Below are 18,691 nucleotides of genomic sequence, written 5' to 3'. Positions count from 1 at the left end.
AGATCAGAGCACAGCACTCCCTGATCTCCCGCTGAGCTGCTGTCCTGGCTCTCAGCTCATCCATCTTGCTTTCCAGAGAGCAGACATTAGCTACCAAAAGGCTAGGCAGCGGTGGTTGTGTGGCTCTAGCCCAGGGCTCTTCAACTCCAGGCCTCGAGAGCCCCTGTCCAGCAGGTTTTAGATGTGTCAACTTCAACACACCTGAGTCAAATATAGAAGTCATTAGCAGGACTCTGGAGAACTTGACTGCAGACTGAGGAGGTAATTCAGCCATTTGACTCAGGTGTGTTGGATCAGGGACACATCTAAAAGCTGCAGGACAGAGGCTCTTGAGGCCTGGAGTTGAAGAGCCCTGCTCTAGCCTTTAGTTTGGCGTGTAGCCCGCCTCTCTTGCCACACTTCTGTCTTGGATGCGCTGGTTGCTGGCTGCTCTGCTTGTTAAAGCTTGGTGGTGTGACGGCCTGCTGGCTGGAGCTGGTATGATCCAAACACAGGAGAAGAAAGCTACAGTCCAAAAAGGTCTGAGCTAAGCCCATGGAAACTAGTTAGTTTTGGGGCATGATGATAAACTTTTCCATCACATTTTTTTTAATAGAGTTATCAGTTATTTAACAGCAGCTTTCAGTAGTGATTCATAGAGACACCTGCTCATGTCCAGCTCAAGGCGCCTGGGCCCACCTCTAAAAGCTTTCCAGGGCATGGTAGAGATTGTCGAGTGTGAGTGTTTCCTAAGTTTCTTTCATGAAAAATATCAAACTTCACTTTAACTCAGACCATTCACAGAAAATTCAATGGTTGACTTGGACTTGCCTCAAAAAACCTGAGGCTTGAGATGAACTCGTCTTGAATGACTGGAAACTTGCCAAAAGAAAAAAGTGTGTTTAGTTTGTACAGTTGCTGGTGCTTTGCTTCAAATAATTATGACAACTTGTAACAATGCAGCCACTGAGGAATTATGAGATTAAGAGACAATTTGGAACGCTACTGGAATCGCTGACTGTCTTTCATGTAAATCCTTTAATCCTGTAAAAAAAAAATTGGACATTATTTGTTACCAGACATTCAGACTGCTGCACAACTGAAAGTGTTTCTTATGGTACTGCTGAAACAATAAAGACCCACAGAAGCACTTTAATACATGAATTAGTTTGATGGCTTGTCAGACATGCAAACACTCTAAGGTGGTGTGTAATACTACAAAGAATGTTGCCACTGTGGAGTAATCACGTCATTTATTTTAGCCTATTTCGGTGATTGCAAGGTCCAAAATTTCCTTTGAAATTGCTCTAATAAAGAAATAAATGCAAATCTCTGACTGTGCATGGAAAAACTCACTCAGTTGATGTTAAAATCACTGCACACACCCTGATACTGGAATCCGGTATCAGGAAATTAACAAATGACATCTTTTAAGTTTGGTAAAGTGAGAGCCAGTTACTGCAGGTTGTTTGTAGCATACATGTCCCCAGTTTGTCCCCAGTTTGGTCCACTGTCAGATTCACCCAGCATGGCTAAATATGCACCAACCCAGTCGCTAGCTGATGACAATTTGGGCCCTGTCAAAGTCACTCATATATTTACATCATTGTTGTATGTAAAGTTCCATTTTTTGTTTACTCATATTTACATTAATGAGCTCCCTCTGCCTCTCTGTCTCAGTTAAATATGCTCAAAAAAACCAAACAAACCTGCAAATCCTCCCTGAAACACACACTATCACTTCAAGTCACTTTATTAGACACTTTAGTACACTGCAAGTATTTATCATCTGGGCAAACATAATTGGATTTTGCTGTATTCTACAGTAGTGCTCACTGAAATGCTTGGTTTGCAGACCATTGCAAGCTGCTTTATTGAACCAATATTGAATAATATTTTCTTTTTCCAGACTATAATAAAATTAAGTTCAAGGATGGCTTGAACACAGTCTTGGGTATTTCATTATAGCATTTAATTTGTATTCAACTGTCTTGAATTAGTAGACTTAAGAGGCCATTAAGGACAAAAGTAATGTTTTTAAAACTCACTCAAAGATCTGTTTTTAAGTGGTGCATACAAGTAATTTAAGAGCTTGTTGCGTTTAAGTGCATTTCTCATATTCAGTATTTTTGTTTTTTCTATTGTACACCTGATGGACACATACAGAGGGAAATGCAGTCATGGGGCACGAGTCCTTAAGTAAATGAAAGTTTCAGGGCAGAAACGCATTTCAGTTCTGCTAAAAACTGCAACCAAACTGATTTTACGCTCACTCCAGACGCCACAATCTGAAGTCTAAAATCAAACTCATGTTTTTGGTCAGCATGACCAACTTCAAACTTCAATCTCTTGGGATACAAATATGTAGTTTTAGCTAAACTCCACCAATTTAATGTAAGAGAACCAGAGTAACCAAAATAAGCATGGGCACTTTAGATGTTTTATCTATTTTCAGATAATTTTCATAAAATTTCAAAATATTGATAATTATGTCTAAAATTTCTTTTCACCACTGTAAAAGGAAAGGGTGAGCTTGACTTACAACAACAAAAACAACAATAATTGGTTTCACAATCGTGGAAGCCAAAGTCGTAACTGAAACCAACATTTGATTGATTGCCTGGTTCCACCTCAGCATTAGAGTGTTGGTCATACTCGGTTCATGGAGCAACAGGAGACCACAGCTGAATAACAGCTGTATGTGCCAACATCCACACCTGTAAACTAAAGCATTTATAAAGTTTAATAGGGTGATTTGTTTTTTTTAAAAAGTACAGTTGCCTTTGCCTTCACAAGATGGCGGCGCGCACAGACGCAGCGGCTCACGGCTCTTCCTTTCGGTGCTCCTTTTTGTACTTTTTGTATTTCATATTTGTTAGTTTTGATGCATTTGTCTCTGCAAACAACTGCTACACACGCCAGGATCTTGTGGACATTGGCTACCGGCACAAGATATCAGTATTGAGTGATTTTCACTACACTCATAACATCCCAGACAAAATAGCGAGACCGCCGGGGGCTCCGTGGATTGTTATCGGGTCTGGAAGGCGCCGCCGACGGCGGAGGGAGAGGAAGCAGAAGCGGGGCTGCAGGTCCGGCTTTATGCTGAAGCTGAAATGCCAACCACACAGGCCTCCACTGCCGAGCCTGTATCTCTCCAACGCCAGGTCCATGGTAAATAAAACGGACAACCTAGAGTTAGAGCTGGCTGGAAATCGCTATGTTCGTGACTGTTGTGTAATGATTATCACAGAGACCTGGCTAAACCCCCACATTCCCGATGCTAGCGTGCAGCTAGCAGGCCGCACTCTGCTACGCGGAGATCGGACCAAGGACTCCGGTAAGAGCAGGGGAGGGGGTCTCTGTATTTACGTGCATGAGGACTGGTGTAACAACGGAACAATCATAGACAAACATTGTTCCCCAGACCTCGAGTACATGTCTGTAAGATGTCGGCCTTTTTTTCTACCCAGAGAGCTAACAGTAGTGATCGTCACAGCTGTGTATATAGCTCCCGATGCTAACGTTAGCATGGCGCTCTCTCTCCTGCTGAACGCCATTAACGAACAGCAGCGGCTCCACCCCGACGGTGTTCTTATTATCGCGGGAGACTTTAACAAGGCCAACTTAAAGACTGTACTCCCGAAATTCCACCAACATGTCAAATGTTCCACAAGAGGGGAGAACACTCTTGACCATGTTTACTCCAACATTAAGCACGCTTACAGAGCCAAACCCCTCCCCCACCTCGGCCAGTCCGACCATCTTTCCCTGCTGCTCACCCCAGCATACACCCCCCTCAGACGGAGAGCCAGGCCTACTGTAAAAACCATTACAACCTGGCCTGAAAACGCACTCTCCGACCTACAGGACTGCTTTGCATACACAGACTGGGACTTATTCGAACACGAGGACCTAGAAACATTCACAGGGACGGTACTGGACTACATTAAGTTCTGTATCGGAAATGTGACTGTTAGCAAAAACATCCGGGTTTTCCCTAACCAGAAACCCTGGATGAACAGCCAGGTCCGTTCACTCCTCAAAACCCGTGATGCTGCCTTCAGGTCAGGCGACAGAGCTCTGTACAGTGCTGCTCGAGCTGACCTGAAAAGAGGAATTAAAAAAGCCAAAACGGACTACAGGAGGAGAATAGAGTCCCATCTGTCCAGCAATAACACACGGGAGGTGTGGCAGGGCATTCAGAACATCACAAACTTCAGAGGCTGTGATGTGACTGCAGGAGACCTGAGTGTGTCACTAGCAGAGGAACTTAACTGTTTCTTTGCTCGCTTTGAGACACCTCAGGACCACCCATCTGCTCCAGTCCTGCCCCCCCCCCACTAGGCTGCACCCCACTCACTGTCCAGGAGCATGAGGTACGGCGCGTGCTCCTGGCAGTGAACCCCAGGAAGGCTGCCGGACCAGACGGAGTACCTGGCAAGGTGATCAGAGCGTGTGCCCACCAGCTCACCCTGATTCTCACCAGGATTTTCAACCACTCCCTGGCCCAAGCAGTCATCCCCCCCTGCCTAAAAACAGCCACAATCATCCCCGTGCCCAAAAGGTCATCTGTCACCAGCCTAAATGATTACCGCCCTGTGGCCCTCACACCGGTAATCATGAAGTGCTTTGAGAGGCTGGTTCTCCAGCACATCAAAGACCATCTGCCCCCCACTTTCGACACCCATCAGTTTGCATATCGTGCAAACAGATCCACAGAGGACGCCATCGCTGTAGCTCTCCACTCTGTGTTGAGCCACTTGGAGCAGCAGCAGAGCTACGCTCGCATGCTCTTTGTGGATTACAGCTCAGCGTTCAACACAATCATCCCGGATATTCTCACCACCAAACTGCACACCCTGGGCCTCCCCCCTCTCACATGTTCCTGGATCAAGGACCTCTTAACCAACCGGCCCCAGACTGTGAGACTTGGCCCCCATCTCTCCTCCACCCGCACACTGAGCACTGGCTCCCCACAGGGCTGTGTGCTGAGCCCCCTCCTGTACTGCCTCTACACCCATGACTGCAGTCCGGCCCACAATAACAACCTCATCGTCAAATTTGCTGACGACACCACAGTGGTCGGACTCATCTCAAAGGGAGATGAGGCAGCTTACAGAGAGGAGGTCCTGAAGTTGACAGCCTGGTGTTCAGAGAACAACCTGGTACTGAACACCATGAAAACCAAAGAGATCATCATCGACTTCAGGAAGCACAGGACTGACCCAGCTCCCCTCTACATCAACGGCGAGCGTGTGGAGAGGGTCCACACCTTCAGGTTTCTTGGTGTCCTCATCTCTGCTGATCTCTCTTGGTCAGATAACATCACAGCTGTTATCAAGAAGGCTCAGCAGCGACTTCACTTCCTGAGGGTCCTCAAGAAGAACAACTTGGACTCAAACCTGCTGCTGACCTTCTACCGCTCATCCATTGAGAGCCTGCTGACGTACTGTATCACAGTATGGTACGGCAGCTGCACTGAGGCAGACAGGGTCAGGCTTCAGAGGGTAGTCAAGACAGCACAAAGAATCGTTGGCTGCCCTCTCCCCTCCCTGATGGACATCTACACCTCCCGCTGCATCAGCAGAGCCAGGAACATCATCAAGGACAGCTCACACCCTGGCTTTGACCTGTTTGACCTGCTGCCCTCTGGCAGGCACTACAGGTGCATCAAAGCCAGAACAAACAGACTCAAGAACAGTTTCTTCACCAGAGCAATCACCACCCTGAACTCACACACTCACCCACCGTAACTGTGCAACACCCACATCTCTGTGCAATATTATATTATTCATACTGAACAATATCTATCACTCCTATATTGTGTAATATCCAGTATTCATTCACTAGTGCAATATTCATTCACCAAGTGCAATATTCATCATCTTCATTATTATATGTATACACGCATTTACTTTCTTACAATGTACAGATGCACCAATGTAGGTATGTATGTATATATTTTATACATTCTATTTTTTGTATATTTTACACATTGTTTATTTTCTGTATATCTCTGATCACATTGATTATACTAGATTATAATATTTTTATAATATTTCTATTTTCATTTTAGAGAGTTTGATTTCTGTTACATGGCACTGAACAGGAGTGGCCCTCCAATCTCATTGTACATCCTGTATAATGACAATAAAGGCATTCTATTCTATTCTATTCTATTGTTATGACACATGTTAACAGAAGTCTGAGGGACTGACTTAGTCTTGGAACCAGCCTCAAGCAGCCATTACAGGAACTGCAGGTTTTGGTTTTTCTACATAGGTTGTTTGGTTATTAAACATCTAGGATTTTACTGTATCAAAAAATGAGGCACTGTCTAATTTTTGCTTTAACTTTTCAATTCATGTTTTCATTTATATCTCAAAGTAGTCAAAGCCTAGACATGAAAAACAACCAATACAAGCCAGACAAGAAAGAAAATCTGTTTTTTGGTTTTGCTTTTTTGCTGAAAAGTTGTTTTTCAGGAGGTCCCGGTGCTGATTTCACACCTGGGAGTGTTAAGTTGGCTACTGAGTGGATTCAGAAACACTGCTCTGTATTTTCCCTCCATGCACCCTCTCCATTCACAGGAATTAGTCTTTTAAACTTGCAAACAAAGATGCCTGCACTGCTGCTGCTACAACAAGCAACCTGACCAAGTTTGAACTGGTGAATTCTTTTATATTTTTATATTGCACTACCTGTGTACTTGATATCTTAGTAGGAGCATAAGTGCAAAAAATAAAAAACAAAACAAAACAAAGTAACATAAAACACCATCACAATAATACTGTAAAAGTCATGCATCATCTATGTGTAATCTCACAAAGCCTTGTTATATTGTGTTTTTGGCGCAGGCATAGAGATGAATGGTTCGAGGACCAAAAGCTCTGCTGACAGATAAGAGATCAAACTACCTTCTCATGACTGAGATTTGTCGAGATAACACAGATAATATCTGACAGCCGGCCTGCGCTGGAATAATGAGATCAGCTTCAGAGCAAGATGATCAGCCCTTGTAACAAAGTTATGATTGGTTTGTATTTTCCTGTGTATTAGCTTTGTGTTATTCAATAGCCCAGACATGCATAGAATTCACTATTAAACTTTGTTTAACCTTGCCAGAAACAGTTCCTTCAATACCAATCTGTCAGACACTCTCCTTTTTCTTTTACACTACCGCTACTTATTGCACTGTGTTGCCTTAGTTTATTTAGTATTGCCTCATTCTTATACTGGATATGCTGTGGGCCTATATTTATTACAGTATTAAATTGTCCTGCCTTGCGATTTGTTTATGTTTTCATGTTTTATCTCTTACTATGTTCTAGGTTTTTTCTAATCCCTATGGATTTATGTAAAATTATTAATCACTGTATGCCAAAACACGCACAATTCCAGTCAATTTAACTACACGTTCCTTTCTAACCAGTGACTGCACTGTGAGGCCGGCAGAGATATCACAATGAGTCGGGCCATTCTGCAGGAATGTTTCAATTTCTGCCCTTATTTTCCGAGGCTTTCACTTTAAATAGAACACTATCAAACTGTACCATGTGCAGTTTCTGCTTATCACTGCTATTAAAGAAACAGACTGCTACGGTTAAAGTAAAATCCAATGACATTATCAAATTCTACCATGCTGCCCACTTTTTTGCCAAATTGGTTCTTGCACTATATCAAACATAGGAGAAAAATTTAAACTACATTGTAAGGTGTGAGAAAAATAAGTACATATTGAACCTCAATGGGGTATTTGCAAAGCCAGACAAGTTTGAATTAAACATTAAGTTCTCTAAAAAAGGTTACTGGCAAAAACCAAATGAAATGCATCTGAATGGATGAAGCGATTTCAGCTTCAGATATGCAGCACTGTCTCGTAAGGCATAACTCATGCAGATTTTTCTCATACCCAGTGCTGAAACAATCTATTCAAAACCACAAACAACAATAAAAATGTTCCTCATTACATGAGATATCCCTACATCTTTACAAAAACACCTCCATTTACACACTCAAAGTGCCAAGCTTATGAGCACATTTGAGTTTAGTGTCGGGCGAGATGATGAGACTGCCAGGAATGTTATCATTTGTTGTATAGGTCGAGGCTTACTGAAGGTGCAACCACTACACTAGCACACCCTGCTCATAATCCTCCAACACCCACACACTTGTTTTCAGTCAGAACAGACAACAGAACAAACTTTGCAGTCTAAAACTACAGAGTGCCGTTTTCCACAATCCTCTCAGAGTCATAGACTGTCTCTGACCCACTGGAGTCCTGGTCTCATATTCTCAAAACTGCTGTTAGTGACTGCACCTCTTTGCTTCATTAATTCTCAGTGCAAATACTATGACTTTACTGTAAACCAGTGCTGCTATTTGCAAGCCCCATGAGCTCATGTTTGACAGCTAAGACAGAAGTATTTTGAAGAAAAACGTATGTTGTAGAATTGGTTGGACACATTTCTTAACAGTGAAAAAGCATCAGCACTTTCATTTATTTTCCCCTACAAAAATTATTCAGTTACATTTTTTTTTATAATGTTTTCCCTGCTCATTTGAATGCAACCTGCAGTAGCTCCATGCACCATAATTTAAGAACCACTGCTTCAGCCGTACATGTATTAAACACTCATTTTCAGGGTGCAGTATTTAAGTTAACATGCTGAATGCTATTCATTTGGAGTTATGCGTCTGTCCACCATAGATATTCTGGTGCAATATTCAGCCCCTTTTGGCTCCTTTTTGGTCTCTATGAAATTCTGAGAAAGAAATTACTACCTCTTTAGCTACAAAATGGCCCACTATGCTTAGCCACTTGTGTTCAGCTGTTTTTCTGCTGTTTGAAGCAGAGCAGGCAGCACAGAGGCTTTTTTATATTCTGAAAACAGCTGCCTGCTGAGACATGAACATGTGCAGGCATTGAAAACAAAATCCCAAGGACAATGCAGACTGAAACAGGAATTTCGTATTGTTCTTTACCTTGAGAAAACTTCTTCCCTTGAATAATACAGAGCTTAGCATTCATCCATATGGCAGTGTTAAATGATGATTAAATATGGCATGAGGAGAAACCTTGGGCTTGGACTGAACTTTCATATTTCACACAGCATTCATCCTAATAATTAATAGCTGCACAAATACACCGATGGCAAAATACATGTACTTCTGGGAGTCGTTTCTGCAGCATTCTTCAATATACAATTATACCCTAAAAATCTTATAGTTATGAAGCTGTGCAGAAAGCCCCATTCAAAGCAGAATTCTGCTTTAGTGATTTTGATGTGAAAAAGGCGGGATACAAACACTTTTTACTCTTGCAGTCCCAAGGGCTTGTCTCTGCCATTTGATGTTCTATCTGGGGCTGAAGGACCCTTAAAGCAGCTCTACTGGCTATGGCCTTAATTGATTTGGAAAGTCTCCAATTCCTCAGCGGCCAGGATTACATCCTAATGTTCTGTGTCTGCATTAAAGATTTAGGGGAGTCTTAAAAAAAAAAAAAAAACCTTTGAGCCCAGCAAGAGTCTGACACATACACAAAAACATACCAACTAAATTCTTCAAATTCTAGATCTTAAGACAGACAGATGGTGCACCTGAAGAACTAAAAGCAGCCTATCAGAATTCAAGTTGCTCCTTCATAATTAACTGCTGCCAAAACAAAATCAAGCAGGAATCAGATTCCTTCAGGCGTCGCCTCAAACCACAAGACTCAAGGAATTCACAGGATACACGTACCTGCAACTCCTCCTTGGGTTAAAGAAGATGATTCCATAGACTCATCTTCCTTAATACAAGATTCATCTTCCTTAATAACTTATTTCACAAATGGGAGGAAATAATGTTGAGTCTGAATAAAAATAGAAATCAGCAGTGTGGGCGAGATGCAAAAATGAACTTTGTGTTTGTGTGTAGCACAACTTGAACTGAAGAGTCCTCATGAATCAAAGTAACACATCAAACATGCTATCATTTCTTTTGTTTAAACATTGTAGATTGTGCATTGACTGAGTTTTTGCAACATCAGGGCGACAGCATTAGCTCTGATTTAGAAGAAGCCATTTGTCCAAGTCCACCTGATGAATGTGAGTCCAATATTTCCCTTTTCTTTTTTCAAACACGTGAACCGAAACAACTGGGAACTTCCACATAAAAGTGCACTGGCTTTATAGTTATGTGCTCACCTGCAGCAGAGCAGCAGCTAGATAGACAGACGTGAAGATGGGTGTGAGGGTGGTGTGGCCGCTCTTCATGAGGTGGATGGTATAGAGGAAAATCAGGTGACCGGGAATGAGTAAAAGGAGAAGCACCTGTGCAGAACGATGATTGGCACCTGAGAAAATACAAACGAGATGGACCAATGTTAACGCTGAACATGAGGGATCCATTTCTTTGAGGCAGAAGATGAATTTTTCTCTTCTGGGATATTGATCTGGTCAGTTAAGTATCAGAGGGGGTTGTTAATCAGTTTCAGCTGCTTTGGTATTAATGAAATTAACAAGAGATAATTGGACACCACCAGGTTGCACTTCAGACTGTCCATTAGCTTAGTGATGCCCTGGTCCAGATCTGGGATCTGATGTGTTTTCAAAGTGTTCCTTTATTTATTTATTTTTGAGCAGTGTACATGACTGAATAGGCTGGTGATAAATTGTGCTTGCTCAAGCAGTCCACCAACACCTCCTTACTGCTTCTTTTAACAGTGTTCATTTACACCTGCAGCACCTGGAAAGGGACTGACAAAGAACAAGCAGCACTGATGCTCACAAAGAAAACTGCTAATAACCACAGTTTCAAACTTTAATTTAAGCCTGATTATCGTTCTGACACCATTTCTATATCCAAGTCTACTTTAAGCACATGTACTTGTGTAAACAGTGCCAGACTGAGCAACTATGAAAGGGAGCATTTCATAGCTGGAAAACAATCCCTGTTGCTGTAAATCCTTCACATGGTCAGTATGTGTGCTCGCACTGACCTGTACCACAGAATGTGCGGCAGGGGTAGTAGCAGCCCTTGGCCTCATCAGGAACTTCCCCAGGAGCACAGTGAAAATGAAGGTGGGTGGAGATCCTGCTTGACTGAATGGCCACCAGATTACCCCCAATACCTGCAAATTATAGAAAGCAATTATTGTTATCTGACCTTGATAATGACCTGAAAGCTGGAATCTATCACTACTTATCACCTTTTTTCCAATGAAAATAGAAAAATGTGATCCCAATAAAAACATCAGTATTTAAGTAAAAACAACAGACATAGTGCAAAGAAATTTGTGTCCTGTCACTGCAGGAAAAACAAGTGTGAATAGTAATGTACAGGGTCATTTGGATGTTTTTTGTTGTCATTATGATTTAAAAATAGAGAACACAGTTGTTTATCAATAAATGGTTTCACCCAACCACTAAGCATGAGTAGAAAAGATGTTTTTGTGTTATCATTCATATTCTCTGAAAAAAGGCCAAGAAAGCAAAAGTTCTGCTGGGGTATGTAAACTTTTGAACACAACTGTACTATAATATTAATATAGTTCTAACAAAATGACTGCATTTCACTTCTGTGGAATTTGCTTTCCACAGTCAGAACACAGTAAATAATTAGCACAAGTGGTGGAAATCCATACAGTAGGACACCAGGATAATTCTATCCAACAGTTTCTAATCTACCATTTCTAAAATGTCATAGGATTTAATTCAAACCTTTATTTAACCAGACAAACAGATTAAGAACAATTTCTTATTCACAACTGTGGCCTGGCCTTCTGAGGGGAAGGGAACAGAGAGAATCAAACAATACAGAACAATGAATCACAAAACAGTACACAACAAATGATAATCATAAAATCACACTAAGTAAAACATCTACAAACACCCTTAAGAACATTTTTCAAATGGCTCTTAAAAATGGGAACTGATTCAAACGCAGTCATTTTCATTGTTTCTGAAACAAGTTCCAGTCATTCAGAGCAGCAAAGCAAACGCCATCGAGCCAAAACAATGAATACTGTGAAAAATAAGTATTGTATCTTGTAACTGAACCCACTTGCAGTAACTGACACAGGTATGAAGGTGAATAACCCAAAAGGGTCTTATAAATAAACCGGTGAATATTGCAGCGAGTGTGTAAGGAGGGCCATTTAACCTAAGAATAAAGCTCACACTGATGTGTTGAAAAAGAAGCATTTGCGACAAAGCGAACTGCAGAATGACAAACTGTATCCAACTTATGAAGAGTCACTTTACATGCACGTCTATACACTATATGACCATAATCAAATAAAGGGAGGATGGTTTTTTCAACAATGGTACGTTTTGCAGCCAAGGTAAATGGAGAACGATTTCTCTACAAGTAACCAAGGCTCACTTTGACCTACGATCGCAATACATTAAAATGAATCTCGACCTAGATTTACAATTCATAGTTCCACTGAAATTGCATTTTTATCAGCCACAGCTACTATTTACATGGTTTCATTTAGTGTGGTAGAGAGCAAGGATGGCTGAGTGTGTTACAGAAAAAACTTATTTCTCCATACTGAGGAAGAAAACATGATCAGCCTAAGCTTAGTAGACCAGCTTTTGCATGGACCCTTTAGAAGAGGCACTTGTCAGCTAAGAAGGCCTCAGCTTCAACAAAGAACTGGAAATCTAAGTACTTACTGTAATCAGAGCCTGCTGTTTTTAACTAAATATTTCACCACATATTTTCACATCTGTGTTGTTCTTTCACCATTTGATATTTCTTTTTAGCCCAACCCCAATTTCCTCGATGCTGTGTCTTTTCCTGGGCCACCACGGTAAGCAGGGATGTGCTCATAATGACATTTAGCAGCTCTCATCTTTGCTTTTGATTTTTCTTCTTTGGTTTATTGCTAGGCAGTTTTATCTTAGGCCTTACAAATGCTCATCTGAATTTATTTGCAAAAATGAACAAGAGGTGGAAACACTTATCTCTCTTTCTGCATCAGATACCTGTCAATACTTTCATGTTCTACACATTTTCCAAGGCAGTGAAATGATCACAATCATCTTCCTTGTTTCAAACTGCTTTACAGTTTAATCTCTTCATCTTAAATTTAATTAACATCAAGCAGATGATCAGTCATGGAAATATAAAACAGCATCTGTGCTAACAAATGTGCCAAATTTACATTTACATGCTGCAGCCATCATCTCTTTCCTTCAGCAAGTCACAGAAAAACTTCCTGTGTTTTTCATCCTTGTAGCCACAGTGTGGTGACGAGGCCCCAGAGGAGAGCTCACATACATAGACATGAACAACAAACTAGCAGACAGGTGTACACAGAGCAGTTCAAAAGAGAAGGAAAAAAGCCCCACTGCCTTTATGTCTGTTAAAAAAGTGTTCAGAGTGGAACTGAGAAATGCTAAAGGGGGTATTTACTGAAAATCATTAAAAAAAAAATGTAATAATTCAGGTACTTGCTGTTCTGAACAGATCTATAGGTCACTGGTGCAGAGTGGTCACATACTGGAAACCACATACAAAGGACAAGAAGGGGCGTGCGCGTTTAAGTCACCCAAATACGTTTTTGTGGTGACTTTATTAGATTAGACACTGCTGCCACCTCAGGGTGATGTCTACTTAATTCAATCTATCGAAGCTCTTTGTCTGCCTGGTGACATTTTATTGGAGCATTACCAGCACTCCCACAGGGCCTGTAAATAGATATAACTTCACAATGACTGTTCACACTCGCTCTCTTCCATCTGTCCCTGTCCCCTCATCTCACATTCCTGCCTTCCTGATTTCAATCAGCCATGATCCAAAGCAGCTCTTTAAAGGTACAGCGTGGAGATCGATGTGAGCCTCAGGCTTATATAGACAGGAACTGGCCAGGATTTGTCTGCTGTGGGAAAAAGTTTTGATCCATACTCAGTAGATCAAAGGTATTTAGTTTATCGGGTTTGGATAGTATGGATTAGATCCTGATTGACTGTATGGAAGGTAAGCAGTGTGATTCCAAAACAGCTAACTTAGGATGTCAAACACTTACAGTGACCACATCTATCAGATCGAATTTATCGTTATGAGTGCATGATAGTTTTATCCAAATGTTGTGTCTAAACTTTTGACTGGAGATAAAATCTCAGCCGTTGAGGTCACAGAGGCTGGATGTACGTCCACTGAAGGCTCTAAAAGGGCAGTGATCTGTTCAGTGTGCTGTAGCCTGTCATTCTCCTGCTTAGAACAGGCAGCACAGATAGCAGCGGGCATTAGTGAGTTACTGACTGCAATAATAAAAAAGCTGTGTTGATGCTAAAAACCTGTGCAGGCCAATTTCTGAGGAATCAATAAAGAATTCATCTGATAAGCAGGGTCAATAACGGCGTTGATTTGGCCCTCCCCTCCCTACATATCATGGTGTGAATGGGCACTGTGCATCCAACTTGTTTGAGTGGCTAAAACAATGTAGCCTGAGTAACACCAAGTTTCACTGCTGAATCTCTGGTTTCTTTTTCATAGCTTGTCTTTATCTTTGCAGAGTGTATACACAAGATGAAGAGGGAAAGAAGTTACTCCAGTGCAGTGGTTCTCAAATCCAGGCCTCATGGCCCAGTGTCCTGCAGGTTTTAGATGTGTCCCTGATCCAACACACCTGAATCAAATGCCGATTTACCTCCTCAGTATGCAGTCAAGTTCTCCAGAGTCCTGCTAATGACTTCTATATTTGACTCAGGTGTGTTGAAGCAGAGACACATCTAAAACCTGCAGGACACTGGGCCACGAGGCCTGGATTTGAGAACCACTGCTCCAGTGTGTGAGTGTTACTTTTCCATAAATATCTATCAAAAGAAGAATTTTAGTACTGAAATTGGCATTTCAAAATGTATTTAATTATCACATTTGATATTCATTGTTGTTAAAATTATGCATTTTGGGGTATGAAGGTGTTCTTGCCTCCACAGCGGAGGGGGGCAGAATTAGCTGGAGGTGGTTTAGGGGGCAATCCAGCTTATTTAGGTCACTCGGTCTGACAGGAGCAAAGAGGAGGAGGAGGAGGAGGAGGAGGAGGAGGAGGAGGAGGAGGAGGAGGAGGAGGAGGAGGAGGAGGAGGATGATGATGATGATGATGATGATGAGGTGGTCTGGGCCCCAGTGAGCCTTCATGGGAGCTGCAGGGGGTCTGTGGGTCGGGGCAGGTGGTGGGAAGGGGTGCAGGAACTGCACGTCTGTGCATCCTCTTCTTCAGGTTTAATTTCATGATGTTTATTTGAGTGAGTGTGGCAGAATAAAACAAATACAGACAAAACATAATGAAAGAAAAACCCAGAGAGGAGGGAAAAGATGACTTATTGGTGGGAGTTAGATGTAAAGAAGGCAGACACCTTATCGCAAAGCAAACAACAGAAGGAAAGAAAGAAAGGCAAATACGCCAAGATGACTAGCAAAGATTAAAGACTGGGCTGTCTCTCAGTGATGTGTAGTCCAACAATACAGCACAAGATGCATAATGTGTTTAATGATGTGTCTGCAGGTTTCACAAAGTCGCAAAAAAGGTTTTTAAGACCTTTAAACACCTGAAACTGCATTTCAAATCAAAATAAATGAAAGACAACAAAGCCCATACAGTGTGCAACATATAATATGGGCAAGTACAAGAGGAAATTAACTGTCACACACTCCCTCAATATGTGTATTATAGATATCAGAATCTGCAGTGTGTAGGATAATTTAGGCTCCTACTGGTAATGCCTGTTGCAGGAGAAATTGAATGAAATAACGGTGAAGTATTAAAATGAAATAATGGAGGTCAGTGTGGTAAAAGAAGGTTCTCGCTCCCGCTCCCATCTTTCATTTAACCTGTCTTTTCTTATCGAGCTCCACACATCTCCCTCCCCGACTCCCTGCTAATCAAACATCCACAAACCCTGCTGTCGCTCTCTCTGTTCTGTCTGCCCTTTCTTCAATTGTATTTTTATTAGGAGAGAAGCAGCGGAGCATTTTTATCAGCTGGAAGACACGAGGCAGACCGGCTCAGTGATTCCTGAGCCATGATGTTGGAAATCAGAGATGTTTTTCTTTCTTTTCTTTTTTTTTTAAAGTCTGCTGAGATGTGGGTTTCTTTTCTCAACAGTACACACAAAATAAAAAATCTCTGCGTTCATAAACAGAAACACAGTGGTGAGGCTCTCCAGCTATTTTGTGCTGGGATATGTCTCAGCAGAAAACCAATTAGAGTCAGGTTCATACTCCATCTCGTTAAATGTCTCTCATTAATGCCATTTAATTAAAAGCTTATCTGTTGTTGTCGAGGTGCCAGAGCCCTGGCAACCATGGTTGAGCCCACTGGCAGTGGGAAATGTGATGAAGGAAAGGTAAAGGAAAACGGAAGAAGACCAGCTTTATGAAATGGAGAAAGACGGACTGCAACCGACTGCCTGAACCAGACTCATTAAGTAACTTATTTACGGTGATGGGCATTTGGAGTCTTTCTTTAGTAAACCTCGTTTTTCCAGGGACTGTGTACTGAGCACACTTCCTTCCTCTGTTTATACATTCACACCTGGGAACTGAACAACGAGACGAAAAAGACAAATAGACTCTATGGAGTGTTATCCATCTTGTGCAGAAACACTTTGTCTCCGTCTCTGCTCCAAGGGTCAAAAACTGCATTAATTATAAAGCTGAGAGAGATAAATGAGACAAACAACAACAGAAGCTTTCAAGTTAAACAGCTTCTTTCCAGTAGAACAAAATGTGGTTTAATGTTGCTGCTCATTAACACAAGATCTCAAAAACTGCAGTACAGAAAGAAAAGCACACAACAGAAGCTGAGACCTATTCCATTATTTCTAGATGTGGTCTTTTCCTGCAAGCCTTCTCTGAAAGCCATTTCTCTGCCGTCACGCCGGCCCATGGGCCACCAGAATCCTTACTGCTCCAGGACGGAAAATCAATGTATTCTGAATCATTTACACACCTTCTCCTATCAAAACACAGGTGTCTGCTTTCAGTGGGACCAAATACGCAGAGCAGCACATCCCTCCTGACAAAGTCATTTAATAAGCATTGTCTCAATACAATATAGCTTTATTGTATTATTGCAATACTGCTAAATTAGTCTCAGCAACCAGGACAAAAGAAAATGCCTGCATATTCAGTCTTCATGCTGAATCAGAGTTGCAGAAGTGACTAAAATTCAAATTCTAACTGATCATAAAGGCAACAGTTCTTTTTCCAAATTTAAAGGACACACCAAAGGTTTTCAAAGTCTGTGCTGTGCTTCTTCGGGGAGCACAGTGTGTCTGAAGGGTTTGCTACACAGGGAGAAGAGGACGTTCCAAACTGAACTTGGCTGTTGATTTGTTCCACTTAACATGGTAAGCAAGCGGAGCGCCGCCAAAAAGCTGTGACACAGCTCAAAGAGTGCACTTGAGGTACTCTGCAGAAATGTGGGCATTAAAGACTTCAATTTGCATTAAATGCCACACTCCTGTGAGTCATAAGTCATTATATAAATGTACCTAAATAAGCATCAATAACTTGGCACAGGATTGAAAAACAAAAGAAAGTACAACCCTCCATATTCTAACTCCAGAACGTGCTTTGAAACATCAGGTCTTTACAATTTTTCTCAAGCATCAAAGTGATGTGGTGAACATCAGCTGTACATCAATGTTAGTCAAGTCATCAAATTTATGAAGGCGCAAGCATGCAAAAAATGTAAACAAATATATATAAGTTATAATCACCCAAATTATGGGGATGGGAATTATGGGTTTAGGGAAAGTGGCAATTCAATGAACACTAAAGCCTATATGACACAGAGTGACAAAAATTATCCATCCATCCATCCATGAATCCATCCATCCATTCTCTTCCACTTATCCTGTTCAGGGTCGCGGGGGGGCTGGAGCCTATGCCAGCTGACATAGGGCAAGAGAGGCAGGGTACACCTGTACAGGTCACCAGCCTGTCGCAGGGCTAAAACAGCGAGACAGACAACCATTCACACCTGTGGGCAATTTAGAGTGACCAATTAACCTAACCCCAGCAACTGCATGTCTTTGGACTGTGGGAGGAAACCCACGCAGACACAGGGAGAACCTGCAAACTCCACACAGAGAGAGGCCCGGGCCAAGGTGGGATCAAACCCAGACCTTCTAGATGTCATCTAGAAGGTCTGGCAGCACGGTGGCATGACTGTTAGCACTACTGCCTCACAGCTAGAATGACATCAGTTGTTTACTTTTATATTTCATTGCTTTGCCTATCTGAATCTAGAGGGAAGGTAACGGTTTCTTTTCCTCTTTCACACTTAAACAGCTGGTCTTTGTAAAGGACCAGCTGTTTAAGTGTGAAAAAAAAGGACCGCCATGTTTTCTAACACAATATATCATCTCTGTTGAACCAAGAAACCATCTGTGGTTGGAAAGCACAGTGCACCAAACAAAGCACTTTATGATAGCAGATGCAGACTTTAGCATTACTATTCAATCCATCTAGTGTCTGTGACCCATCACAGAGGTGAGCTTAAAAGCCAGTGGTAGAAGCTACAGATACAAATGCAGATGTTTTGCATAGGTGTATTGCATGGTAATAAAAAAAAATACTGCTGATTCTTTCTTTCTTTTTTAATAAAAAGATACTGTTGATTCTGATTTTGTAAAAAGATGACAAGAGGAAAAGCTCTAACAGACTTTGATAGCAGCTTGGTGGACCATGGATGAAATAAAGTGACATC

At 41.8% G+C, this 18,691-nt stretch overlaps 1 protein-coding gene across 1 annotated transcript in view; it reads right to left on the bottom strand.

Annotated features, from left to right (window-relative positions):
• Positions 1-18,691, bottom strand: part of slc41a2b (solute carrier family 41 member 2b) — a 44,295-nt gene that overhangs the window by 9,774 nt on the left and 15,830 nt on the right. Inside the window, exons 9-10 of the mRNA XM_030725288.1 lie at positions 10,964-11,095; positions 10,170-10,318 (exon numbers count right to left, since the gene is read on the bottom strand). Of these exons, the coding sequence (XP_030581148.1) occupies positions 10,170-10,318; positions 10,964-11,095 (281 nt within the window). The remainder of the gene's footprint in view (positions 1-10,169; positions 10,319-10,963; positions 11,096-18,691) is intronic.

This window comes from Archocentrus centrarchus, unplaced genomic scaffold (genome assembly GCF_007364275.1).
Source record: "Archocentrus centrarchus isolate MPI-CPG fArcCen1 unplaced genomic scaffold, fArcCen1 scaffold_52_ctg1, whole genome shotgun sequence".
In the NCBI taxonomy this organism is placed as follows: domain Eukaryota; kingdom Metazoa; phylum Chordata; class Actinopteri; order Cichliformes; family Cichlidae; genus Archocentrus; species Archocentrus centrarchus.
Note: the sequence above shows the minus strand (reverse complement) of the source record. Positions and strands in the feature narration are given on the sequence as shown.